Raw genomic sequence first — 24,141 nt, 5'->3', positions numbered from 1 at the left:
CTCACTGATCCTTTGTGGTATCCCTACACTTGATCCCTTCTTTATCACTTATCCTTTTTACCACTTGTGGTATCCCCACACTTGGTCTCTTCTACACCCTTATCTCCAACAAGCCTGAACCATCCTTCCACCAATCCTTCCATCTCAGAGAGCAGTTGGTATCCCCAGCTGGCCCCCTCTCACACTAACGACGGCTTGGGGTAACAATGAGTAGTACAGGCAATCTGTCTAGCTCAAAGGTTGGTTGAGATCCAATGACAAACTTAATTGACAAGGTTGAACACAAGCCATAAGGGTTGTGTTCCTACATGATATATACTTGAATGATTGTATGGAGTCCTACAGTATCTTACTGTCTTATGAGATGTTGTCCCAAAGTCCCATGGGATACGTGAGACTGCATGGGAACCCCATGGCTTGCTTGCTTCCATCCCATAGGATGCTAGACTACTTGTATTGTCCTAGTGTACTCACGTGGCCATGGGGTAGCTTGTACAACAGGCGCGGCTTCTCTGACAGCCGTTCTCCCTATGTTCAATAACCGCTGTCCCCAGGCCCAATAACTCCTTCTCTTCTGTACGTGTTCGTAACAGTTGGCCAAAGAATGCAGGGTTCGTTACCTCATCAAAGCAGTTTGGCAACAAAACATTGCACCCCCTAGTGTCTAGATAATTATTTGGACCAGGTGGAATGGCATTCTTTTCAACGCTATCAACGGCACAAGATCTGGCTCTCTTCACGTGACAGCAGCCCTAAGCCTACCATCTCGCTTCCGGTGCCATTACCGAGCGGGTCAGAAGGTGGGCCAATGTTCGATCTGCATGCCTCCCGTTAGCTTCATTCGGATAGCTTAAGCGGACATCACGTTGGAGTTGTCATCAAAGCTGCCAACCCATTTGACGTCACAATATATGCATGTCTGCATGACGCAAGTGTACGCCATATGTTACTAGTTGTGAGCATATAGGTACTCTCATCACTTGAGGGGTAGAAGCAATAAAAACAATCAACGCAACATTGAGATCAATTCATCAGATCAGTCCAGGGTAAAGCACAGAAATACACAATCACGATGTCTCAATCACACGGTCAGAAAGTACGAATCTCCCTACTCCCGTCCCGCTCACACAAGTCAAGCTGCCGTCTCGCCTTACCTTCTGTATCTATCTACACAACATCAAGACAGGAACTTACAGACTCAGGTAACAACAGATCCCCGCTCCCAGCAAGCCATCCACGAAGGTGTCGGTACCGTAACCAGCGACTCCCTTGCCGCCGAGTCGCTCAAAGGCAACGGTTCCTTCGGCGAAGGCAATCCCAAAGCCGCAGCATCTGCTCAACCATCCGCCGGCAGCACAACCGCCAACACCGATACCAGCGGCGCGCGCAAGCTCGACCCTGCCGTCGATGCAGAGGCCCGCGATGCCGCCTCCGGCTGGAGCGAGCAGCAACAGCTCTCCGCGGGCTCGGGCCTGGGCCTAGGAAAAGAACACGGCGTCGGTCCAACGTACAACAAAGTCGGCGGCGCCACAGGGTACGGGACGTCCACGCAGCCTCCTTCCTCCAATGTGGAAGAGATTCAGGGTGGGTATGCGGGCGCAGCTGATAGGGTGAGGGAGGCGGAGGGAACATTCAAGATGCCTGGCAAGAATGTCACTGAGGATCCGAACCTGACAGGTAAGACAGAGTTTGGGGCGATTGGAACGAACAAGGACCCCGCGAGACAGGCAGAGCTGGATCAGGCCAAGAAGACAGCGGCCAGTGGAGGTGTTAGTCTGGCTGGGGGACAGCAGGAGGGAGGTAGCAAGTTCAGTGCACTGAGCGATGAGGCTGCTTAGATGAGTTAATGGCGATATGATTTACGAATACAATAAACATCAATACAGCAATATTATGTACTTCGGTCCATGATCTGAGTACCTCTAGCCTACCTTTTAGCCCAAATGCTGCACCGTAACGCTTGAGATGCAACTATTGAAACCGCCCAGTCTGATACAATCTGGACGCGTTATCCACTACCTGCATCGTTACGATTTTGTTTAGACCTACTGCGAATAACCTTGGCGCTACTGAAGTATAATCGGGTGATATGTTGAGTTTAAAGTGGTGTTGCACGGTGTAAGTACGCATGTGGGGCACTTTCGCGACTTAAATCCTGGCGGCCCGTGCTTCGTAGGGCTGTGGACTAACAACGTCGAGGTGGCCTTTCGGGGACGCGTAGCCCGAACTCGTTCGCATGTCAGTGTCACTCTCTCCACACCACCACCACCGGTCCCTTACGTGGCTGTCTCTCCTTCCGTAGTCGCGAATTGTCTCACCTTTGGTCGCAGCTGCTTCTTTCAGTCGCAATTGGGTCTGCCGCACCCTGACTGCGCAATTGTACGCCCACCATGAACGGGTTTCAAGATCATGGCCTCGATGAGGATGCATTTGGGGCTTCGAAAGGGAACATCGTGTCCAGCTTTGATGCTTTTCGTGAGTACCGTTTCCATGCAATTGAATGTTCTACTGACATGTATAGCCAAAACTAAGAAGACATACCTTGTCCAAGGCCGCAATTCCTCTGCTTGGACCGTCACACTTATCCTCACATGCATCTGGCTGGCCTGGACCGAAACCTCACGCTGGTTCACTGGCACAACGACGCAGACTTTCTCCGTCGAAAAGGGCGTCTCGCACGACATGCAGATTAACCTCGACGTAATCATCGCCATGCGCTGCGCCGACCTGCACGTCAACATGCAAGACGCGGCCGGAGATCGCACACTCGCTGGTGACCTGCTGCGCAAGGACCCTACGAGCTGGGCGCAGTGGACGGGTAAGAATGCTGAGAAGGGTGTGCATGAGCTGAATGAGGGGATCGGGCAGGAGTGGGACATGGATGATCTGGAAGTGCATAATCACCTGAGCAAAAAGCAGAAGAAGAAGTTTGCGAAGACGCCGAGGATCAGGGGCGCGACAGATTCGTGCAGGATCTTTGGGAGTTTGGACGGCAACAAGGTGCAGGGCGACTTCCACATCACCGCAAGAGGACACGGATACATGGAGTTTGGAGAGCACCTGGATCACAACTGTAAGCCGCACCCCTCGCCCCAACAACACACTCACAAACATAAAACTGACATCCCACAGCATTCAATTTCTCCCACATCATCCGCGAAATGTCCTTCGGCCCTTACTTCCCCTCGATGAACAACCCGCTCGACAACACCATCGCCCTAACTCCGACCCAAAACGACCACTTCTACAAATTTCAATACTACCTCTCCATCGTCCCTACCATCTACACCGACTCTCTCAGCGCCCTCAAAGCCCTCGAAAGTGCCGACTCCGCCTCCACCGCCGGCCTATTCAGCCAGCACGCCATCAAGACAAACCAGTACGCCGTTACTTCCCAGAGCCACACAGTGCCTGAGCAGAGCGTGCCCGGCGTGTTTGTTAAGTTCGATATTGAGCCGATCACGTTGAGTGTTGTGGAGGAGTGGGGTGGGTTTTGGCCGTTGGTGGTTAGACTCGTGAATGTCATTTCGGGCGTCATGGTTGCGGGCGGTTGGGCGTGGCAGATGTATGATCTTGGGTTGGAGTTTTGGGGGAAGAGGGGGAGGAAGGGCGATGGGATGGGGATGTTGGGGACGCCGCAGGTGGAAAAGAAGAGCTGGGATTAAGCGATAAGATTCTTGTAGACAAGTCAAGCAATATCGACATTCCATCAGTTACCTGGCTGCGATGACTGGGCCTCAGGCCATTATCTTGGTGGGACGAGCCCTGGAGGCATTCACGGTATCTGCCGGCGTCGCACAGAACAGCCAACGGTCCACAATGCCCGTACTTACTGCGTCTCGCGCTCTGCGATTATACGAAAGCCAAATGACTCGGATTCGCTTTGTGACTTGAGCCCTACCCGTTCCCCGGAGCAAAACGTCCAAAGTCTCGAGCAAGTAATGGAGGAAGCCGACTCTAACCTTTGAATCTGGTGAGTAATTTCACAGTCTACTATTCGTCAATGTGCTCTTGAGCCTCATGTTCAGATTTGGAGCTGATCTGTGCGCAGATACCAGTCTTAATATGGGGCGTAAGGTTGTCGCTTGTCAATTACCGACATCAGACGTTTTTCTCACCTGAGGTGGAGATCTCACTGCAGGTACGGCGCAGCACCACGGTTTTGACAACCAGATACGAAGAGATGTGGAATCTTTCGCAGAATCTGCCGTTTCTGAATCCTACCGAGATTATTTGTTGCACCACCCATCGAATTAGACAGCCGCAGCGAAATCAACAAGACAAGCCGGTAAGAAAACCCTGACAGCCTCCAAAGCGGCATATCTTTCGACGAAATGCTTCGTCATTTCTTCGCTTACACGTGTGGGTGGCACAGCTTTCATGGCTTTGCAGAAATGCTACAGAGTTTGGGTAAGGAACAGCATATCGCCAGGTCAGGTGATGATACTAACCGAGTATAGTAATACGTGATCCTACATGCCCTACACATGTGTTCCTTCCGACGCGGCTCAGTTAGGGCGGCCCTCTCAGTGCCAGCGATTGCGCAAAACGAATATTGTGAAAAAGAAGTAATGCGCTGTGAGGACCCTGAAATAACGGTCGCCGCCTGGAGGCACTCGCAGGTGTGTACCAAGCTTACCACACATGGTTAGACGACAGGCGAATGGCAGACAGTATCCAAAGCTTGAGCGACCTCAGTGACGAGGAGTTGCGGCACTTTGCGAAGACACCGGTTGCAGAGCCACCTAAGGGGATATCATCAATTTTTGACGACCCACCAAGCCGAGCGGCGCTGCAGATATGGACGACATCAGTCTTTCTCGCTACGTTAATACCTCCTCAGTAAAGAAACTTCTGACATTCTGCACAGTGACCTTATTTGTGACTGTTGTAGGTCAAATAAATCGGACTACTTCATCGAAACAATACTGATGTGGAAAAGGTGTTGTCCATTGCGCAGTAAGGCGTTATGATGGAAGGTGAGTAGTGCTTGGAGTGCTCTGACGCGTGCACTCTGGCTGATCAGAACGATGCAGGAGTTACACAAGGCTTCATGGGGCGCCATCTCTGGGACATAAGCGTGGCCCAGATGCTCAATTCACGATCACCACCTGCAAGTCATCCGCCGGTGCTATGGCCTTTGGCAAGTCACACTATGCTAACTCCAGGCCAGATCGCCTACACTACCATGATTCTCACACCATGGACGCTCCTCTTCCTCAAGACCACGTTTTTCGTGCTATATCTCCATCTCTTCGGCCGCATTCGCTGGGTGCGCATTAGCTCCTGGGCTGGGATTTGCTTTGTGGTCTTGTGCAATGGCGCAGGCGGCATCCATGCATTTGCCATTGCAAATCCGTACGAAAATGCGTCGTGGGCAGATAAGGCAACTCGACTCGGTGTACCAGTCGCTATATTGAGCCTTGTCGCGGAAGTCATCATATTTATCGTACCATTTGTGACAATCATACCGCTCAGATCAGTCAACCAAAGAGAGTCGGCGCACTTTTGATTTTCTTGACAGGTGGATGGTACGTTGACCGAAAGAAGTGAAGACGAAGAATATATGCTGATGGAGATGTTCTTAGTGCGATCATCTGCTCCACTATCAATATTTACTACCGATACCGGCTCCAGCAGAGTCCCGATATTATGTGGGACAGTGTGCTCGGCAGTATGTTCTCGTACGTCCAATCATTGACTTTTGTTTGGAAGCATACTCATATGAGACACTTAGGCTTTGAGAGATATTGCTAGGCATAACTTGCACATGCTTGCCGACTGCAGCATACGGCTTTCGCCAAAAGGGCTCAGTGTATCATAGAGTCTTACGCCCGTCCCATTACAACACTTCGAAACAACGCAACTCAACAATGTTCACACCCATACGGCGACCACGGTCGGGAGCCGCAGATGCAGAGTCGTTGAACTCAAGAAGTCGTATACGTTGCACGACATGTGTGGAGATTTCGACATCGGAGCCAGAGTGAGACTTAGATCTCGACGGAAAGAGAATACCACCGTCAATTGAAGAGGTGTGCGAAGAAGGACATGGAGACAAAGTCGTGGAGCTGAGAGCATTGGAACCAGTACATCTACCGGTATCGGACGCAGGTCATCGTAGGGCTTGAACAGCACATCGACCGAACCCGAAGTACAAGCCTATTTAGTTCAGAGAAAGAGAAGCTTGGCCAGCTACCGTTGCAAAACGTCGGTGCCCGTGTGTTCTTTCCTATCGTACAACACCCCACCGACAAGCTTTCATTTCCGTAGAGAGACCCGAGATCCTTGCAATGGTAGTCATGGTAACACAGTACATACGAGCATGAATTGCTCCGCTCCCTCGCCCCAACCCCATCCATCGACACACATCAATCTACCCGAGTTTGTACCCACTTATGTTGTGCCAGATGCAGCGCCCTTTTCAGATAGCCAGAGCGGAAAGGGATGTTGTATCTGTTGCTGATATATCTAAGACTGCAAGTTCAGTCTCCTTGGATCTGCAAGAAAAGAGATTCCTGAATCTCGAGAACTCCTTCCATACCAACTCCGCCTCATTCCAGCCATGTCAGCACCAGAGCCACCAGCGCTACCTGACGCATCCACGGATACCTTCGAATCTGCATACCAGGCCACCAGTGCTGAGGATGCAGAATGAAGCATATGCCTCGGCGCCCTCGCCCCAGTTTTTGGCCAAACGAAGAAGTGTGGGCACATATTCCACCGACCGTGTGCTTCAACTTGGTTCCGCGCGAACAACGTCGACCACGGAAAATGTCCTTACTGCTGAGACGCCTTATTTGAGAGCCCTAGAATATAAGCCGAACAACTTGAACAACTCGAACTTCGAGCCAGACAAATCAGATATGAAACTGGACGAGCCTTCCGCTATCGCCCGGAGCATAGCGACCAACTACGACCCGAACGAGCTCGACTCCAGATCCAAGAAGCCCTCCGCTCTGGCTTGGAGGATGATGTTGTTGCTTCGCAGGAGGAGCTCGCTACTGCGCCACATCAACACAATCCCAGAGCATCGGGCTGTAGGAACACTGGATGGCGCCCGCTCACCCCGAACGACGTTTGCTGGGATATCTGATTCTATCCTGCAGTTGCAATTACCTGACGCTTCATCGCAAGCTTTATGATGAAACTCCAATTGAGGAGCGACTGGCTGAATGAGTAGCTTCACGTGTCACAGAGAGGCGAGAGAAGAACAGTTTGTTCCCGGTCCATCTTCGAAAGAAACATTTTCACACTGATACATTCTCGCTTCTGTGCATCAAAAGAGTAGCCACATAAAAAGGCTCTGGTCGCCAACCCCTGTCGATATTATGCAAGTCATGCGCGGAGAGAACAGACGGTAAATGAACATGTATAATAACAACTTCGGTTCTGACGCAGAGCATCTGACCGGGGTGCAGGTGGATCTTGTACAACATCGCGTCGCGAAACGAGCAGCACGTGATGGAGCCCTTCACCCCTGTCTCATGTTTACCGAGTGGAAGGACCGCAGCAATACCTGTTATGTATCTCGGGCCGCGGATGAGGCAGCCATAGTGTTTGCTGTATGAGCCCTTGACAGTGAAGGTTCCGTCCGGCGGGCTGTTTTGCCAGAGTGCGTGTTACGGTTTGATTGATGTCTCGCAGCCTGAAGCTTCAAAGCGCATCTCCTCATCACGGAGATAGGGAGAACTGAGTAATTGCTGTTACGTTGCCCCATCTCCCTACCATCGCCAGCTTATCATTCCTCTCCTCGTTTCTTCATGGTACTCCTTGCTCGACACACGGCCACGACCTCGTCTTTCGGCATTTTTGAATCTTTGCAACCAGTCAATCTCCACGTACTGCTTCGAAGGCCAACCGAATCCCCGGTAAGGAATACGCAAGATGAGCGCCCCCTCTTCCTCACATTGACGCTCATGCTAGATCATTGCATACTTCAGCCACCAATTCTCTGTACAGGCCACCACTACACATTGCAAACAAACCCAAACGCATTCACGACAGGTATCCCTCAATACGATTGCCTTCTCTTCCTTGTATTACTGATCAACTAGGCAGCTGCTGGGCGGTACACACAATTGCAGAGCGTCAGTCGACGTCCGACCAGACTGCCAGATCTCTCAGGGACCGTATTGCACAAATCCACGGCTCCCTGAGAACATTTGTCCTATCAGGCGTGGACCAACTTTCATGTATGCCGCCCGACACCCAGTGCTCCATGTGCACAGAGGCAGGTACACCTGGCCTCGGCTTCGGGATACACAAATGTGGGCACGTCTTCCACGCGAAATGCGTGATACCTTGGTTTGAGGACCATGAGAAGCACAACAGCAGATGTCCGAATTGTCGAGCGGATCTATTTCGACCACGTCGTCCATCCAATAGCCCGCGGACAGTCCTTGGCCTTGGTGACCTTACTGAAAACGAACCACATCAACTAAACCGCAGTGAGACGGGACCAGAACGCGTTCTACACGTTCTACAATAACTGTTTGGCGGCAGTGCGCCAGCGCGATCTACACGAGCTGCTCTTCATCCTAGTTGGCTACCAGACTCGTGGACACATACAAGAGCCACTCCAGGATCCAACGACCGATCCGCCGCCGTGCGACTTGAGCCTGCCCAACCTCCTCAGCATGACCAAGATGCAGAACAGACTCCTTGCTCATGTCCATGGTCGTGGGAGTACTACGCGCGTGCGAGCCCCGATTCCAGCCGGGCCGAGTCCCGCTCCATGCCAAGCCACTGAGCCCACCCAGCAGTCGTCGCCTCCCACTCTGACGGAATGATTTCAACTGCGGATGATGGCGCTGGCGGCTTTTGGGACGGGGGCTCACGGGTAATGGAGTTCTCGTGTTTGCATTCAGCAAAGTGTGGGGAAAAGAGGCAGAACAAAGGGACGGTATGGCTGTGTTTACAACCTGGGGACAACGGGTAATGGACTCTGGCGTTATTGGTCAGTAGGAAGGTCGACGTACATGTGAAGCGGAATACTAGACACAAATGAAGATTGCTGAATTGGACGTGGGTATCTCGAAAACAAAACACCAAGCAATGCATGTATACTCGCCTCTCAGCCACGGACCTTGACCTTGATCCCCAGACCCCGCGCACTCGTCCACACGCTGTCACTCACCCTCGTAGGCAGCTTCCTTCCTTTCAACCGCTGATCAACCAACCATAACCCCACCACAAATTCAATCCTCGTCAGCCTGCCGACTTCTCGCCCATCAACAAGCGCCCAAACCTCCTCCAGAACATGCGTCGGCAACCGACTCCTCATCCAAATCTCCCTCACAACAAGATTTAGCACATCCAAACTCGGATCCTCATCACTCGTCAACCCATCCTTCTCCTTCGTCGCAGATAGAGGGAGGAGAACGCCCTTGTTCGCCGCCCACACACCCTCATACCTCTTCCTCTCGCGCTCAGTAATCTGATCGCGCCACCTCTTGCGCGTCCCCTCGTGGTGCTTGTTCGGGTGTTTCCTCACCTTCATACCAAGCATCCTGTTACCCTTGCCCTTGAAATCAATCTCGTCGTCTGACGAAGATGGGGGCGAGGGGTCTTTGCGCATCGTTGTCCGCAGCTTCCCTGTTGTCTTTGGGGGGGAAGATTTTTGCGGGGACGGCGAGCGGTGAAAGGGCATGTGGTGGTGGTGGTGGTGAGTGTGCGGTTTTCGCGGTGGGAAGAGCGGCTCGATAGGTTGGGGTGGGGGGTTGGGGGATGATGTCCGGCTGGAGGCGAGCGCGGCGCCCATTATTGCCGACGAGAGGGATTCGCCCGTCATGTGCTTGGTGATTGCTTTTGCGGATTCGCGCTGGTATGGGTTGTGGTAGACGGAGCCAGTGGCTGAGGATGGGCAGTGCGGTGGGGAGAGGCGCTCGGGGGGCTGCAGGCGCTCGGGTGGTTGAAGGGGAGAGGCGGATTTGCCTTGTCTTCGCGGAGTTGGTACAGAAGGCTTTAGTAGCTTGGCGTTGGCTGGGACGGACTCGGTTTTTCGAGTATTCGATCGTCGTGGTGGAGGCAGTGCGGGTTTTGCCTTCTCTTCTTCCTCGAGCGGGGGAGGTAGACTAGGCTTGGCCCCCTCCTCCTCCTCTAGCTCTTCTTTCGCTGACTTGAAGGATGCTGGCGAAGACGGTGCATTACTCTCTATTGAAGTCGAAAGGCGCCTGTTGAACGTCGCTGAGCGCCTCGAATCTTGGGACTTCGGTCGTCCTTGACTGGACGTTGTGGGACCAGTTACGGCTTTGGTGTTGAGAGCGGCCAGCTGGACTGGCTTCTGCTTGATGGGCGGTGATTTCAATGGCGCGTTCTGCGTCTGAGAAAGGAACGTGCGAGACGACTCGCTCGTGCCGTCCGTGAACTGCAGTCGTGGTACCTCGATCGAAGGCTTCGATTTGGGTACAGGAGGTGGTGTGGTTGTCTTCTTCCTGACTAGTGGAGCTTCATCATTAGGTTCTGGAGGTAGTGTGAAAGTGCGCCGAGGCTTAGGTGACTTGACGGGAGGTGGAGAGTGCTTGACGACAACTGAGGGTGCAGCAGGAGGCTGCGTAGGAGTAGCAGGCCTGTTCTGCTCGAACATATTGACGAGGGAGTTGGTGGGCGGTATAGGGGTGTCGTCGGTAGGTTTATCTCGAGGTCCTACACTGGCTGCTGCACTGGCGACCGGGCGCGAGCCGATGCTGTCCCTCCTCCTGCGCGGCTGCTGACTCGGCGGCTTCTGGTGGCTGGGCTTCTGCTGCTCCAGCCTTGCCAGTGCGTTCCCCACGCTTCCTGACGGCGGCAGCACATCGCGCTCATTGGCGTCTCTCTCGCTCATCATAGCTGCAGCTCTGTCCTGGGGTGCTGGCCGCAGAGGGCTGAGGCGCGCAGCCGCCAATTTGGCAGCAGTGTATGACGGCGACGGAGCGCGGTCGACGTGCTTGTCCGGCACACCCAGGGAGCTCGAGCTGCTGACGTGCTTGAGCAAGGGATGCGGCCTGCTTATGCTCCGCGAGCTACCGCCGGTGTAATCTCTTTGCAACGGCGCAGAAGTGCCGGCCGACGTGCTTGGCCGCCCCGTGCCTACTTTGGCGGCAGCGAGGAGTGCGCCATTGCTGCCTCCAGTGTATGTGTTGGTGAGGTGCTGAGGTTTGGCAGGTGGTCTGGCGAAGGCTGAGGAGGCTCCAATCAGGGCTGCATCGCGGACATTGTGCTGCGTATCGCCGGTCGACTGCGGGACGACGCTGCGGCTGCGTACGGAGCTGCTCATTTGGCACCCATTGAACTGAGAATCGCGACGTATGCGTAAAGTCGAGATGTGCGAGTGTCGAGAAGGATTTACAGAGAACCGAACCCCTAAAAGCCGGGCTGAGCGAACGACTCAAGGGAAAACGAGTGCAAGTGGAACCGTATGCTATTATGCCATTATGCCAACATGCCCATGTCCCGTTCGCAGGGCCCACAGCTTGGAATAGAGTCAAGCTAGGCCGTGAGGAGCGATAGTGCTCATGTGACAGCGCGACATCGAGTCGCGCCTGCCTGCGCTGTTGCCTGCAGCTGCCCAACTCGCAATATCATAAACAAACCGCCTCGCCGTCTCGCCGTCTCGCCGTCCCAACTTCGATGCATCAATCATGGGCGGCGATACCAGCATGCCCGACGCCGAGGCGGTGCGTGAGAACACGCTCATGTACGGCCACGACAAGGAGCTGGATGAGAAATACCCAACTCGGCCCTTGAACGTGCACAAGACGCCGCCATTCCACACTTTCTTCACAGAGCTGTTCAATCTATTGATGGAATCTCAAAAGAGGAAGCACCCAGTTGGACCACGTCGCAAAGCTGGACCATCAGGTCACTCTAACCTCTCGCCGCACGAAGCCAAGAGGAACATCATCGAACGCTTCATCAAAGACTGGCGCAAAAATGTCGGCAACGACTTCTACCCCGCCATGCGACTAATCATCCCAGAGAAGGATCGTGATCGCGCCATGTACGGTCTGAAGGAGAAGGCCATCGCCAAAATCTTGATCAAACTCACCAAAATCAGCAAAGACTCGGACGATGCAAAACAGATGCTTAACTGGAAGCTGCCTGATCAGCTGTACAAAGCAGCCTCATCAACGGCTGGCGACTTTGCCGGTCGCTGCTATGAGGTCTTATCTACACGCCAGATGCGAACTCAATACAGTGACATGAGCATCGCCGAAGTCAATAATGCCTTGGATAAGCTGTCGCAGGTTGGTTCTGAGGACGAACAGGTCAAGATCTTCAACAGGTTCTACAGAAGGATGAACGCCGAAGAGATGACCTGGCTGATCCGTATGATTCTTCGCCAGATGAAGATTGGAGCTACGGAGAAGACGTTCCTCGATATGTGGCATCCTGATGCTGAGCAACTCTTCAACATCTCCTCGAATCTTAGACGAGTCTGCTGGGAGCTGTATGACCCAATGGTTCGACTTGAAGGTGATGACACAGGCCTCAGTGTGATGCAATGCTTCCAGCCCCAGCTGGCGCAGTTCCAGGACAAGGTCGGCTCATTTGAGAAAATCGTATCGAGGTTTCAGCAGAACCCTGACGATGACAACTTTTGGATCGAAGAGAAGTTGGATGGCGAGCGGATGCAATTACACATGATGGAAGATCCAGAGGCACCAGGCGGCAGGCTCTTCGGTTTCTGGTCACGCAAAGCCAAAGACTATGCCTACCTTTATGGCAAGCACCTCGAAGGTGAGGAAGCCGGCGCCTTGACACGATTCATTGCAGATGCGTTCGGGAAGAACATTCGCAATATCATCCTCGACGGCGAGATGATTACTTGGGACATGGAGACCGATCACATTGTTGGTTTCGGTACGTTGAAAACTGCAGCGATATCGGAAAAAGAGAACAAGACCAACAAGAACACTGGTCAACGCCCTCTTTTCCGCGTGTTCGACTGCGTATATCTCAACGACAAGCTCTTGACTCCATACATGTTGCGAGACCGCCGCCGAGCACTAGAGGGAGCGGTCAAGAATGTTCACCATCGTCTGGAGATCCATCCTTATATCGACGCGCGTTCGCACACTGAGGTCGAACCAGCATTACGAAAGGTCGTAGCTGAGTCCTCAGAAGGCCTGGTCCTAAAGAACCCTCGCTCCATGTACCGTCTCAACGAACGTAACAACGACTGGATGAAGGTTAAACCAGAGTACATGTCTGAATTCGGTGAGTCTCTCGACTGTGTCGTCATTGGTGGTTACTATGGTTCAGGTCATCGAGGCGGTGCTCACTCCTCCTTCCTTTGCGGATTACGCGTCAAGCAACATGCCAAACCGGGAGATCTGGACTACGAGAAATGCTTCTCATTCTTCAAAGTTGGAGGAGGGTTCAGCCGTGAGGACTATGCCGCCATTATAGGTCGCACTAAGGGCAAATGGAAAGACTGGGATCCCAAACGTCCGCCACCTACCATCGAGCTCGGTGGCCATGCAGAGAACCGACAATACGAGCGACCCGATCAGTGGATCCTTCCCAGCGACTCCGTCGTCCTCGAATGCAAAGCAGCGAGCGTAGAGAGCAGCGACAAATTCCGCATGGGTCGCACGCTCCGCTTCCCACGCTTCAAGCGTCTACGCGTGGACAAGCGTTGGGACCAAGCCCTGAGCATCCACGAATGGATCGAATTGCAAGACAATGTAGAACAAACCCTTGAAGAAAAACAACAGGAATTTAAGATCGAGCAATCGCGCCGCAAGAAAGCAAGAACTACCAAAAAGCCCCTCGTAATCTCCGGCAACGAAACAATCACCACCCCTTACGCAGGTCCAGAGTCAAAGCTCTTCGAAGGCCTGACCTTCTACATCATGACCGACCAACTCTATCCCGTTAAGAAAACCAAAGCAGACCTCGAAACCCTCGTCAAAGCCAACGGCGGCAAAATCGTCCAGCGCGACTCGCCCGACGAAAACCTCGTTATCGTCGCCGATAAGCGGCTTATCAAAGTCGCATCCCTCGAAAAGCGCAACCAAAACAACATCATCAAACCAATATGGCTGTCAGACTGCATTGCTCAGGACGAAGCAGATATCGGCGCACTACCGTATCTCCTACCTTTTGAGCCGAACCGGCATATGTTCTTCCTCCACGATAACGACCTCGAAGTCGTAGAAGGCCATGTCGACGGGAACGGCGACTCGTACGCACGAGATATCGGCGATATCGATGAAATGAGGAAGTTGTTGGAGGGTATGCAGAAGCCGAATGCGAAGAAGGGGTTTGATAAACAAGGGTTTCTTGGTCAACTTCAGGGCCACGGGGAAGATGTTACGAAGCTGAAGAGCTATATGTTTGTTAATGCCAAGGTTGCTGTTCAGATTAACGAAGATCCTGCATGGAGTCTCAAAGCGAATGTTGCGGCGAACTATATACGGTTTGGTGGGGGCGAGGTGGTGGAGAGGGATAGTGCGAGGGGTGTCACGCATGTTGTCGTTCCGGATGGTGATCAGGCGAGTAGTACTCAGGTTACGGGTATGGCGAGGGTGGTGGGTGTTGCGTGGGTTGAGAAGTGCTGGGAGGAAGGCACGATGGTCGATGAGGAGAGGTTCCAGTGGGGGTGATGGGGCGACATCGACTGAAAGTGCAGCGTAGCGATGCCACAATGATGACCAATTTTCCTCTTGCGACTACGAGAACGGACCTTCAACCCCAGTGTCAAACGCGATATGGCCTTGGATGCATGTTCTTCATCTGACCGCCTCACTTTCTGTCTGGGGTGCTTGCATACTCAACAACCCCACACCCCTCACAAACCCCGCCGTGCTCCAAAATCCTCCACCAAAATCAAGATCATACCAGTAGTTCACCGCACAACACAAACCTTCCTCATCACAACTCTGACTCACTTTATGATACCACAAAGCCGGCAGATACAGCATATCCCCCTCATCGAGCGTGACGTGCATCGGGCGAGCAAACTGCGAGTAGGGAGTTGTGTTGAGCGTGGGTGTGTCCGGGTCCCATGTTGCGAAGGGGACGTAGGTGGGTGGTGAGTCGACATGGATCGCTAAATCTGCTACCTCGTCCTCATCTGCAGCGTTTTGAGACTTCTTTGGTTCGTAAGTAGCGGCCAGGACTTCCTTCTCGCCTACACACGGCGCATCGCACGGCGGGAGGAGGACAAAGTGCTTCCGCCCCAGAATCTGCACGTAGATGTTCTCGTAGTTATCTTTATGCAGAGCGGTCACCGAGGCGCTGCTGCCGAGCCAGAGATTCACTGCGTCTGGTGATTGGTCCAAGGCGACGCGGGCGAATGGGATGCTGGGCGGGACGTCGGAGAATAAGCTTGTGTATTCGTCGCGCAGGTTGTCGTTTTGCGTTTGCGCGTACCGAATGGGGAGGCCGTTGGAAGAGGTGGGGTGGAGTCCTTGAGCGCTGATGGCGTCCAGCACCATGCCGAAATCTTCACTTTTCTCGTAGGGCTTGACGAATACACTTCCGCCGGATGGAATGTTGACGACTGAATCGGCGTTCCCGTGGGGTGTGAGAGAGACGTTGACAGTTTGGCCGGCCATTACTTCCTTGAGGTAGGCGGCATTCCATCTCTTCCGTGCCTTCCAGTCTGCAGCGCCGTTCTTGATGATGAACGGTCTGTTGCGGGCGACATAGCGCATGAATTCCAGCGGCGAGGGTTCTGCATCGAGGGTATCGATCGTGGTGGGGTTGAGGTCGTGGTAGGTGGTTATGAGATCTGGAAAGACTTAGGATGGGAGAATGATATAGAGTATGATTGACAGGATCAAAAGGGAAATGCAGGTTTCGATCGAAAGTAGGTAATGAAAATTGGAAGCACCTCTTACAGCATCATGTAACGTTGCGTCCGCTGCGAGGCCAGTTGGTGCAGGTCTTTCAATGTCAGCTTACCATTCGCCTCGGGGCGAATCGTTTCTTCTTCACCTTGTGGTGGCCTGCTCTGGGCTTTTGAGGCCAATCACCTCATCTTCGACAAGCATTGCGATTTCGTGAGTCTTAAGTTTGGAGTCGAAGTCACGATGCGAGTTACAAGGCCGGAGTTAAGGTTTTAGCGTCGGATTCAGTCTTGATCTTCTGAAGCTCAAGGACACCATCGTCACTCCAGCAACACTCTACAGCTTTGTCGATAGCTGCGCATTTTAGGTACCGCGGCGCATCCTTATTACAGCCATGCGTATACGGTGAAAGCAAAAATCGACACGACAGTCTCCGACATGTCGTTCCTAGGTCCCAAGGCGCGCGATCTGTGGTGTACGTCCCTCTGCAGGAGCTGCACTTCGCTCTGTGTCAAGTCCTCTGCACGTTCACTAACGACGCTTCTTAGGGGCCAGCAAAACCTTCGCGAAAGGTGCCTTCATATTCCACATCATCACCACACACATCGGCTCCATCGGGCATACCAGCGGCGTCAGTATGGTGCCCACAATCCCGCACTCCTTCAACAAGCGCCCCTGGATCCTATACTCCTGTTTGCACCGCCGGGGCCGCAACATCAAAGTTGGAGACGTAATAACCTACACACATCCCCTTTTCCCCCACCAACGCGGCTGCAAGCGCGTCATCGGCATGCCGGGCGACTTCGTCAGTGTGATGAGCGCCGCGCGCGAAGACGGGGATCTGGAGAAGGAGGGGGCAGAGGGAGATTGGGCGAATGCAAAAGAGAGGTTTATACAGGTGCCCGAGGGGCATTGTTGGATTGCGGGGGATAATTTGGAGTGGAGTAGGGATTCGCGGTTGTTTGGGCCGCTGCCGCTGAGCTTGGTGAAGGCGAAGGTGTTGGCGGTGATAAGTCCGTGGGAGAGCGCTAAGTGGTTGGGCCACGAACAAGACGTTGTTGAGTATCAGGGGATGGAGAGGCAGTGGGTGAATGGGACTTGAAAGTCTACCTGCTATGGACGGCGGTCGAGGAGATGTATATCGTATTGTAAGTTCTTGCATGAGCTCGGAGATACCCCATCAGTTGTATACTAGGAAGACAGACTGATTACACTCGTGTCAGGACCCCAACTTGAGTGGTGCTCATGCGTTTGGATGGACACACTGGTAAACAGAGTGCAGATTCAAAAGCTACACGGGCAATCTAGCAACCGCTGACGTACGATTATAACTAACATCGTCAGCAACGACAGCTCAAAAGTATGGCCAAACAACAGAGGATAGCCACCCACTTATCTACTGATCCGCCGGCATGTTACTTAAATAGGGCTAGGTGCCGGCGCAGCATGAGGACAACCCATGTCATGCTGTGCCGCACTCTACTCAGCCCGATCGCTCGCCTTTACAGATCATCTTGCTCTGTTACGTCGCTGCTAGCTTACACACGTGCACAATCGGCTTCTCGGCTCTTTTCAATATGGATCCACTTAGTACCACCAGCCACCATCATCGTTGTTCTCCAGCTCTCTGCCAATGTCCTCGCACACCTGAACGATGTCAATTGAGGCCTCAAATCTCCACAGCCTTCTTGCCAGCTTGAGAATTCGACTCGAGGAGGGAAACTCCAACCAAGCATGGTACACTGCAGTCCGAGCCCTTGCAATCAAAAATGGGCCTCTGGACCAGTTCAAGCAAGCTTTAGAAATGCTACAAAGTAAGATGACAGCTGGAGACCGACTGAACAGGGCTGGAGAGGCGCTTGTATGGAAGTTCAAGAAAGAGGAGCTAACTAGCTTCTTGGGCCAGGTAGAACGGTTAAAGACGCCAGTAGGGATTGCCTTGCAGATGGGCCATTTGTAGGCTGTCGGGCAAGCATTGTGAAATAACATAACTTACACATGGTAGGAAGCTTTCCCAGGCCATCAAAGACGGCACCAGCATGGAAAAGCCCAGAGTTGCGTGGGAATAATAACTCACAACCAAGCAGTAGCATTAAGAGCATGGTTTTGGTGATAGCTGATCGTCACTCAAAACATTAATCTAGGTGTTTTACATAGTTCAGGTTTCTGCTAAAAAGGAAGAGGTCTTGGGGATGTATTGTCTTCTGATACAGGAAACGCGAAGACGCAGCCTGGCGGGGACTTCTGAGAGACGGTTCACTTGCACATGGGCAGAGAACTTGTTTGCAACATCCTAAGCTTACAGAATAAGTAATCACTACCAGTGCTCACTCGATTCATGTCCTGAATATTCACGCCACCCGATCCTACACAAGTACCCCTACCACGAAAACGCCTCAACATCCAACTCCCACCTCGCTCTTCCCTTTCTTGCCCGCACACTTACCACACTCCTCACGTCGTCACACAGCCCTCCAGGTCCACATACCACAACACCAATCCTACCCCAGCCCTCCCTTTCCTCTCGCTCTAGCAAGGCATCCACATCAAGCCTTTCACCAACACGAATATGTTTTTCTCTGAGCCCATCCAACACTACGGCAAGGTCATCAGCTAATCCTTGACTCGATGACTTGAGGCTCCAGTGAAGGGAGACGTTGACGTGGTGCGCAATGAAAGGAAGTATGGCGGTGATGCCTATGCCACCTGCTACTAGGACTAAGCGGTCGGTGCGCAGGACTGCAGCGGTGGAGTTGTTGGGGTATGGGCCGTCGAGGAGGGTGAGTAGCGATGCATGAGCCGCGAGCGTTTTGGTGAGCCCGTTGGATTTGCGGATGTACAGAGAGACACCGGAAGTATCTGCTCGTGCTGGGGCGTGTGGTGTGCGCGCACTGATCGCGGCCGCTGTGCCTGATTTCTCGAGATCGGCGGTGGCTTCGTGCTCAGAGCTCCATGACGAGCCAGCCGCTATGCTGTGGTTGCGCGACTGGAGGAGCGCAGTCGGGACGATGCTGAAGGGGTGGTTTTCCCATGGTCGAAGAGGGTTGAGTGTAGGGAAGTACGCATATGTATGTCGTCCTGGTCTAGCATCCCATCGAACGCCTTTGACGTCGATGCGAACAATGTCCGGAGTAATCTGAGTGACTTCCGCTTTACGCATACCGTTCTTCAGAACGCGAGCAACCCGCGCGCCTCGGTCGAAGAACCACACTGCGCACGCCGCGTACAGCCAGAACTCGTAGCCCCAGCGCCGGCTGAAAAGTAGCTCGATGTGGTACCAGCTCCCCACGAGTACGAAGACGGCGAGGATGATGTGCATGATGAGGAAGATTTCGTAGCTTGTTCTTCTGAACCACAATGAGGACACAACAACCATGATCACGCATGCAATGGTGGCAGCGATGCCCCATACCCAGTATGGTTCCTTCTGTTCTGCATCCACGCTGCCTTGGCGTTTGTACAGCATGAATTCTAGGATCGAGTGCAGGATGACTTGCAGTGTGAAGATTCGTGCGACCCATCGGTGCAACAACATGTAGGTTGAGTGGCTCCAGTTCGTAAGCCAGAGGAGCAGATTGTTCCGGCCAGAGAACAGGATGACGAGGGGTGCGAGAGCAAAGGCAAGGACGCCTGTGCGGGCTGATACGTAAGCCATGATCTCCTGCCAGGCGCCGGGAAACCAGGCGTTTGAGGGGTACTGGAAGGAATGGTAGCCACCGGCGGTGAGAGCGATATTGAGGATGATGAAAAGGAAGATGTACCATGCCTGACCTAGAGTGGGCGCGTTGCCGAGGGTAGAGGGAAGGGTGCGGACATGGTAGGTGCCGATGAGAGATGGCCAGACTAGACGTGATTTGAGTCTGTCAAGGATTGAGGTCATGTACGGGAGATGGCTGAGGCAGGTGATGAGGATCGGAGTTGCGAAGCTGACGACTAGAAGGACGATTCTGCCTCTACGTTAGCTCGACCTTTCAGGCGTGGTCTTGGGGCTGAAGTATCTGATGATCGCCAGTGTGGTCTGAGAGACCGGAATTGAGATTGGGAAACACTCTGATTCTCGTCTTCGAGTGCTGCGCTGGAGGAAGTCAAGGCATGACTGTACTTACGCATATCTTGAATGCGTCCTCTCCGCACTCTCAAAATACTGCAACGCGCCCCTCGTCGATTCCCATGTTTCTTCGTCAAACGCCGCCGTGAAATCAAGCATCTCACCCTCGTCAAGCTGTCTGCTCGGCGGCTCGGTTCCCTGCATCTGCACCAACGTCTCCTGATACGTCCACTTTGGTGTGACACCCATGGATCTCCCAGTCACTCTTTCAGTCCAATACTTTTCGAGCTCCCACGGTGCGACGTCTGTGCAAGTCTTGTTGATACAGTTGGCAAGAGTGGTCAGCCAGGGCGTATCGCTCGCATAGCACTCAGGTGATGTTGCGCCTTGGCCGTGAGAGTGGGCGCCAGTGACATGGTCGTGACCGGAGCAGATGAGTATTGCACTGGAGAAGATGTCGCGGCATGCAAAAGCGCAGTTGGGATTGTACACTGGAGATGTTAGTATACGTTGATGTAGGTGGACTAAGGAGGAAGTTACTAACTCATAATTGGATACCCGATCAACGCTGTCGCCGTACTCGACAATGTGAGAGTGAGGAGGCATTTCGTTCTCATGACTGCGGCTTTGCTGGTGTTGTCCGGACCTGATTGTACAGCTTCAACCTTCAAGCCAGTGTCGACCACAACTTCCTATATATTTTTCTCTTCGAAATGCCGAGCCCAGCCCAGGGTGTTCGGTAGAAACGAGCAAGCGAACGGCTTGTCTCGACTATCCGCCATCGTGCTCAAGTGGTACCTGCTGACTGTGAACGTGCTCGCGTAGTCCCTGCATCATCAGTCACCCGTGAAGGGTAAATTTGCTCATCCACACCGTTTGCAACTTCTGTTCAAGACAACGAATCAAAAGGAAGGTATAGAGTAGTAGTGTAATGCGGACATGTTTCGAAAGCAATGGCGTCCCGAAATGTGCTCGAAACTAACTCAGCTGCAGCGCTTGGCAATGCTTAACTGTAGAACTCAATGTAAATACCCGATGGCCATGAAGGTACGAAGATAGACTAGCCACAAAGCATACATACTATAGTACACTGTCAGAGGTAGCCGACGTGTGGTGATCTTTACATGATGATCGTTGCATTTCCGTAGCTGTATCTTAGCAGTCAATACTTACTGCACTTAGATCTCGAAAACACCGCCCATGCCAACTCTGATATCAACTACGTCCACTCTCCAGCCCTTCCAATCATTCAACCCCCTCTTGGTCTCTCTGATACGCTCAAGCCTCTTCTTTGCCTCCTCCTCCTGCGCCTTCTTGAATGCATCTTCATCGAACTCGAAGTCATCCAAGCTCGGCAGACTTGCCAAACTCTCCGTCCTCGGCTTCGCTCGACTCGCGGCATCGCTGCGTCTATGTGCTGGATGCTGCGACTGACCCGTGAACGCAGAAATACCAGACTTGATGACGTCCTGGAAAGAAGAGTGGGTTTGCCCAACAGGGCGTGTCGGTGGGGCGCCGGAGAGATCGATGTCGTCGAAGCCAGAGTTGGTGTACGGCTGTGAGGGGTCGGCGTCGTCAATTGAGGGCTGCATGGCTGTGCGGCGGTCGCGCCATACGCCGCGGCGAAGCTCGAAATTCTCCTCTTCTAGTTCGCGGACCTTGGCCATCAGCCTATCGCGCTCTTCATCTTCGAGCTCTTGCACGCTCGCGTCTTCAATAGAGTCAAGGTTTGCTTTTCGGCGACGCTGTTCGGCTTCGCGGAGGCGTGCATTCTCGTTGCTCAAGCCTGTTACGCGGGTTCGTAGCTCGGCAGCTTCGCGCTCAATTTTGGCGTGCTCTTGGAGGCGGGCTTGGTTGCGGGTGTCGTTGTCTCGGTGTAGTTGTGTGAGGGTCTCGATCTTCTTTTCAAGTAATTCGGCTCGTGAAATCGAGTCTGATGCCTTTCGATTAGCAGCACCAAGCTCAGCTTCGACCTGTGCGATCCGTGTCTGCGCAGAATCTCTGTCTGAGCCTTCTTTAGCTGCCTGCTCGCTTGCCTTGTCCAGATTGGCCTTCAAGTCTGAAAGCTCTGTCTTAGTCGAGCTGGCTTCTTGTTCCGCCTTCTGCAAAGCCGACTCGAGACTGGATATCTTCGATTGAAGCTCATTGTTCTTGTTCGTTTGCTCCGTCAACTGCGTGTTGGCCTTCGAAATTTCTAGCTCTAGTGACTCGATTGTTGCCGACTTGGAGGCGATCTGCGCATTCAAATCATCGATTGATTCTGTTTGGCTGGGAGATGCAGCTGAAGCGCGTCGAGTGGACCTTTCGGTCTGTGTTCGAAGCTGCGATAGTTGGCGTGTGAGTGACTCGACTTCTGACTTCTACGCTGGGTATTAGCATTATCTTGCAGAGATATCCAGACCGTGCAATGCGTACCAGCTTATCAGCCTCCTTGCTCTTCTCAAGCGCAATCGCAGCCTCGCCCTTGCCTTCTCTAAACTCTTCGAGCTCTTCCTCATCTTTCTCCCATTTTGTCTTGTACTCCTCGACCTCACCAATCAATCTGATCTTCTCCAACTCAAGCTCGGCGATCTTCTGCACTTGCTCGCGGTAGATCTCGCTCGAGACGCCGCCCCCAGGTGTCAGACCAGTAGGTGATGTAGGTCCAGCGCCTGAACGGTAAAAGGATTCGGATCTCTGGCGCGACTCGACAGCGACTGAAGGCTTACGGCCGTGTGATGGCTTGGGTACGGGCAAATCGGTAGGCTCATCATCGTCTGCGGGTGCTGGCGATGTACGTTCTGCAGGCTCTGTGGGCTCTGTAGGCTCGGGTGCGGCATCTTCGGTCTTCTCCTCGGCTGGCGCAGGTGTGGTTGGAGCTTCAGCCGGAGCTTCTTCGGGAGCTTCTGTCTCCTCTTTCTTGTCCTTCTTCTTTGCACCGCCAGCTTTCTTAGCCTTCTGCTTCTTCAATTGCTCGTACTACTCACTATCGTCAGCACACATGTCATGAAGAAGAAAGAGCCTTGCAGGGTTGCACCACCGGTGCTGCCGAAGGTATAATGATACCAGTGGTGCTCACTGCGGTGATGCCATGCTATATGCATCCCTGCTTGACTAATAAATGATGGATTCTTTTACATACGCGCTTCTTAGCTGCGGCGACCTTCTCGGCCTTCTCTTTCTCGTCGTCCGCCATGTCGTCAATAGTGAATGTGGTATGAAGTGTGGGGTTGTAGTGTACGCGGTGTGACGCGCCCTGAGCTCGGCGATGCCACCTTCGCTCCGCAATCTATAGATCCGCGCTAGAGCCTGATGGGACTAGGCTGCTTTGAACCTTTTCACTCTGGCAGCTACTGACACTGCTCCAATCGTCTCAACACTCAGACAAACTTGTCCTACTCGATATCAGCATGCTTCTTCCAATCATTCAAGTTTTGGCGTCAGGACGGTCTTGTATAATACGACCATTTACTTGTTCATTGCCAGCGCGGTGAATTCGAGGCAGTATCTCGACGTGAACGGTCAAGGATGGCGATCCGAGGTGTTACAAGCTGCTCTCACAGTAAAATCTCACCGGAATTTCTTCCAAAAACTACCAACGACTGGTGAGAGTTGCGTACGTGCTTGCTTTGCCGCCGATCTTGCACCGCTGTGCACAACGCCACGTTGTTGCATATTGCCGTCTGGAATTCTTCAGCCTTGTCCGCCAGAAGTCTTGATATTCCTGTAAACCCGAGTACCTCTACTGCATGGTCTTTGGACAAAATGACCACCGTTTCCATGGCATCCTCAGATGACGAGGAGGTTCTACAACTGACTATCGAGCTGTCGATGCAGCGAAGCCCTTCTGCCTCGTCTACACTCAACGCTGTCTCTGATCGCACTTTGGGCGATGAAGTCGCGCAGCAGACCAGTATCGTGCATTGTGGCTGCTCCGTGTGTCAGCCCTTGTCTACCGACGGCCTCTCAGTCACTCTTGAAGACTTGAAGGGGCAGCAGCACAAGTGTGAATTATGCACACTTCTTTGGGACGGCATACGGTTGCTCTTGATCCTCACCTCAGAGACACCATGACCGATGTCGATGTTTGGCATATAGGGAAAGATGGAGAGGACCAGAGGGCCATCTCCATCAGATATCACAAGATGTGGCACAGAATTCCCCAGTTCTATCGTGCAGAAGGTATGTTAGGCGCTTGCACGCTCACTGCCATATGAGAACATGTCCCATCCTAACAGAAGATGAGATGCGATTAATTAATGGCCTGAGATTGGCGTCAGCTCTGAAGTGGGCTCTTCTGGTTTCTCGGACTGCACCAGCAACCGAGTAAAACAG

At 53.0% G+C, this 24,141-nt stretch overlaps 11 protein-coding genes across 11 annotated transcripts; 7 read left to right on the top strand and 4 right to left on the bottom strand.

Annotated features, from left to right (window-relative positions):
• The first annotated feature begins 967 nt into the window (after positions 1-967).
• Positions 968-1,919, top strand: BU25DRAFT_410000 (uncharacterized protein). Its single transcript, XM_033706181.1, has 2 exons — positions 968-1,096; positions 1,203-1,919. Exons 1-2 carry the CDS (start codon positions 1,073-1,075, stop codon positions 1,836-1,838), a joined length of 660 nt encoding a protein of 219 aa, XP_033562633.1. The 5' UTR covers positions 968-1,072; the 3' UTR covers positions 1,839-1,919.
• Positions 1,920-2,200: 281 nt separating this feature from the next.
• On the top strand, positions 2,201-3,668 carry BU25DRAFT_409999 (DUF1692-domain-containing protein; the record flags this gene model as incomplete). Its single annotated transcript, XM_033706180.1, has 3 exons — positions 2,201-2,475; positions 2,522-3,073; positions 3,133-3,668. The coding sequence occupies exons 1-3, from the start codon at positions 2,391-2,393 to the stop codon at positions 3,663-3,665; spliced, it is 1,170 nt and encodes a 389-aa protein (XP_033562632.1). The 5' UTR covers positions 2,201-2,390.
• A 4,095-nt stretch (positions 3,669-7,763) lies between these two features.
• Positions 7,764-8,792, top strand: BU25DRAFT_420911 (uncharacterized protein; the record flags this gene model as incomplete). The annotated part of the gene is made up of 3 exons (XM_033708053.1): positions 7,764-8,007; positions 8,058-8,237; positions 8,452-8,792. The coding sequence occupies 3 exons, from the start codon at positions 7,764-7,766 to the stop codon at positions 8,790-8,792; spliced, it is 765 nt and encodes a 254-aa protein (XP_033562631.1).
• Positions 8,793-8,968: 176 nt separating this feature from the next.
• Positions 8,969-11,421, bottom strand: BU25DRAFT_35842 (uncharacterized protein). Its single transcript, XM_033703610.1, has one exon. The coding sequence runs from the start codon at positions 11,255-11,257 to the stop codon at positions 9,077-9,079; it is 2,181 nt and encodes a 726-aa protein (XP_033562630.1). The 5' UTR covers positions 11,258-11,421; the 3' UTR covers positions 8,969-9,076.
• A 180-nt stretch (positions 11,422-11,601) lies between these two features.
• BU25DRAFT_409997 (DNA ligase 4) lies at positions 11,602-14,632 on the top strand. The gene has a single exon (XM_033706179.1). The coding sequence runs from the start codon at positions 11,622-11,624 to the stop codon at positions 14,589-14,591; it is 2,970 nt and encodes a 989-aa protein (XP_033562629.1). The 5' UTR covers positions 11,602-11,621; the 3' UTR covers positions 14,592-14,632.
• Positions 14,633-14,679: 47 nt separating this feature from the next.
• BU25DRAFT_391127 (Clavaminate synthase-like protein) lies at positions 14,680-15,992 on the bottom strand. The gene is made up of 3 exons (XM_033704601.1): positions 15,928-15,992; positions 15,824-15,876; positions 14,680-15,721 (listed from the first exon to the last, which is right to left on the bottom strand). Exons 1-3 carry the CDS (start codon positions 15,981-15,983, stop codon positions 14,718-14,720), a joined length of 1,113 nt encoding a protein of 370 aa, XP_033562628.1. The 5' UTR covers positions 15,984-15,992; the 3' UTR covers positions 14,680-14,717.
• Positions 15,817-17,195, top strand: BU25DRAFT_35797 (LexA/Signal peptidase). Its single transcript, XM_033703587.1, has 3 exons — positions 15,817-16,254; positions 16,328-16,927; positions 17,003-17,195. The coding sequence occupies exons 1-2, from the start codon at positions 16,218-16,220 to the stop codon at positions 16,879-16,881; spliced, it is 591 nt and encodes a 196-aa protein (XP_033562627.1). The 5' UTR covers positions 15,817-16,217; the 3' UTR covers positions 16,882-16,927; positions 17,003-17,195.
• A 238-nt stretch (positions 17,196-17,433) lies between these two features.
• On the top strand, positions 17,434-17,739 carry BU25DRAFT_339504 (uncharacterized protein; the record flags this gene model as incomplete). The annotated part of the gene is made up of 1 exon (XM_033702775.1): positions 17,434-17,739. One exon carries the CDS (start codon positions 17,434-17,436, stop codon positions 17,737-17,739), a length of 306 nt encoding a protein of 101 aa, XP_033562626.1.
• A 286-nt stretch (positions 17,740-18,025) lies between these two features.
• Positions 18,026-20,545, bottom strand: BU25DRAFT_409995 (uncharacterized protein). Its single transcript, XM_033706178.1, has 3 exons — positions 20,372-20,545; positions 19,886-20,318; positions 18,026-19,726 (listed from the first exon to the last, which is right to left on the bottom strand). The coding sequence occupies exons 1-3, from the start codon at positions 20,442-20,444 to the stop codon at positions 18,160-18,162; spliced, it is 2,073 nt and encodes a 690-aa protein (XP_033562625.1). The 5' UTR covers positions 20,445-20,545; the 3' UTR covers positions 18,026-18,159.
• A 366-nt stretch (positions 20,546-20,911) lies between these two features.
• Positions 20,912-23,044, bottom strand: BU25DRAFT_391120 (uncharacterized protein). The gene is made up of 3 exons (XM_033704600.1): positions 22,949-23,044; positions 22,243-22,785; positions 20,912-22,187 (listed from the first exon to the last, which is right to left on the bottom strand). The coding sequence occupies exons 1-3, from the start codon at positions 23,000-23,002 to the stop codon at positions 21,006-21,008; spliced, it is 1,779 nt and encodes a 592-aa protein (XP_033562624.1). The 5' UTR covers positions 23,003-23,044; the 3' UTR covers positions 20,912-21,005.
• A 449-nt stretch (positions 23,045-23,493) lies between these two features.
• On the top strand, positions 23,494-24,053 carry BU25DRAFT_35778 (uncharacterized protein). The gene has a single exon (XM_033703580.1). The coding sequence runs from the start codon at positions 23,572-23,574 to the stop codon at positions 23,878-23,880; it is 309 nt and encodes a 102-aa protein (XP_033562623.1). The 5' UTR covers positions 23,494-23,571; the 3' UTR covers positions 23,881-24,053.
• The last annotated feature ends 88 nt before the right edge of the window (positions 24,054-24,141 follow it).

Source organism: Macroventuria anomochaeta (assembly GCF_010093625.1).
Source record: "Macroventuria anomochaeta strain CBS 525.71 unplaced genomic scaffold BU25scaffold_13, whole genome shotgun sequence".
NCBI classification, from domain to species: Eukaryota; Fungi; Ascomycota; class Dothideomycetes; order Pleosporales; family Didymellaceae; genus Macroventuria; species Macroventuria anomochaeta.
The sequence above is the reverse complement of the archived record's forward strand: the minus strand, read 5'-3'. Positions and strand labels throughout refer to the sequence as shown.

Bases quoted from the DNA above. Each gene is read 5' to 3' on its own strand.
- BU25DRAFT_391127 (XM_033704601.1), bottom strand. From the start codon at position 15,983: ATGCTTGTCGAAGATGAGGTGATTGGCCTCAAAAGCCCAGAGCAGGCC. The intron at 15,877-15,927 runs GTGAAGAAGAAA...TGACATTGAAAG, and splicing joins CCAGAGCAGGCCACCACAAG to ACCTGCACCAACTGGCCTCG. The intron at 15,722-15,823 runs GTGCTTCCAATT...AAGTCTTTCCAG, and splicing joins GTTACATGATGCTGTAAGAG to ATCTCATAACCACCTACCAC.
- BU25DRAFT_35842 (XM_033703610.1), bottom strand. From the start codon at position 11,257: ATGAGCAGCTCCGTACGCAGCCGCAGCGTCGTCCCGCAGTCGACCGGC.
- BU25DRAFT_409997 (XM_033706179.1), top strand. From the start codon at position 11,622: ATGGGCGGCGATACCAGCATGCCCGACGCCGAGGCGGTGCGTGAGAAC.
- BU25DRAFT_35778 (XM_033703580.1), top strand. From the start codon at position 23,572: ATGACCACCGTTTCCATGGCATCCTCAGATGACGAGGAGGTTCTACAA.
- BU25DRAFT_409995 (XM_033706178.1), bottom strand. From the start codon at position 20,444: ATGAGAACGAAATGCCTCCTCACTCTCACATTGTCGAGTACGGCGACA. The intron at 20,319-20,371 runs GTTAGTAACTTC...TAACATCTCCAG, and splicing joins GATCGGGTATCCAATTATGA to TGTACAATCCCAACTGCGCT. The intron at 19,727-19,885 runs GTAAGTACAGTC...ACGTAGAGGCAG, and splicing joins AGGACGCATTCAAGATATGC to AATCGTCCTTCTAGTCGTCA.
- BU25DRAFT_35797 (XM_033703587.1), top strand. From the start codon at position 16,218: ATGTCGTTCCTAGGTCCCAAGGCGCGCGATCTGTGGT. The intron at 16,255-16,327 runs GTACGTCCCTCT...GACGCTTCTTAG, and splicing joins CAAGGCGCGCGATCTGTGGT to GGGCCAGCAAAACCTTCGCG.
- BU25DRAFT_391120 (XM_033704600.1), bottom strand. From the start codon at position 23,002: ATGGCGGACGACGAGAAAGAGAAGGCCGAGAAGGTCGCCGCAGCTAAG. The intron at 22,786-22,948 runs GTATGTAAAAGA...GATAGTGAGTAG, and splicing joins TCGCCGCAGCTAAGAAGCGC to TACGAGCAATTGAAGAAGCA. The intron at 22,188-22,242 runs GTACGCATTGCA...TACCCAGCGTAG, and splicing joins GCAAGGAGGCTGATAAGCTG to AAGTCAGAAGTCGAGTCACT.
- BU25DRAFT_410000 (XM_033706181.1), top strand. From the start codon at position 1,073: ATGTCTCAATCACACGGTCAGAAA. The intron at 1,097-1,202 runs GTACGAATCTCC...TTACAGACTCAG, and splicing joins CTCAATCACACGGTCAGAAA to GTAACAACAGATCCCCGCTC.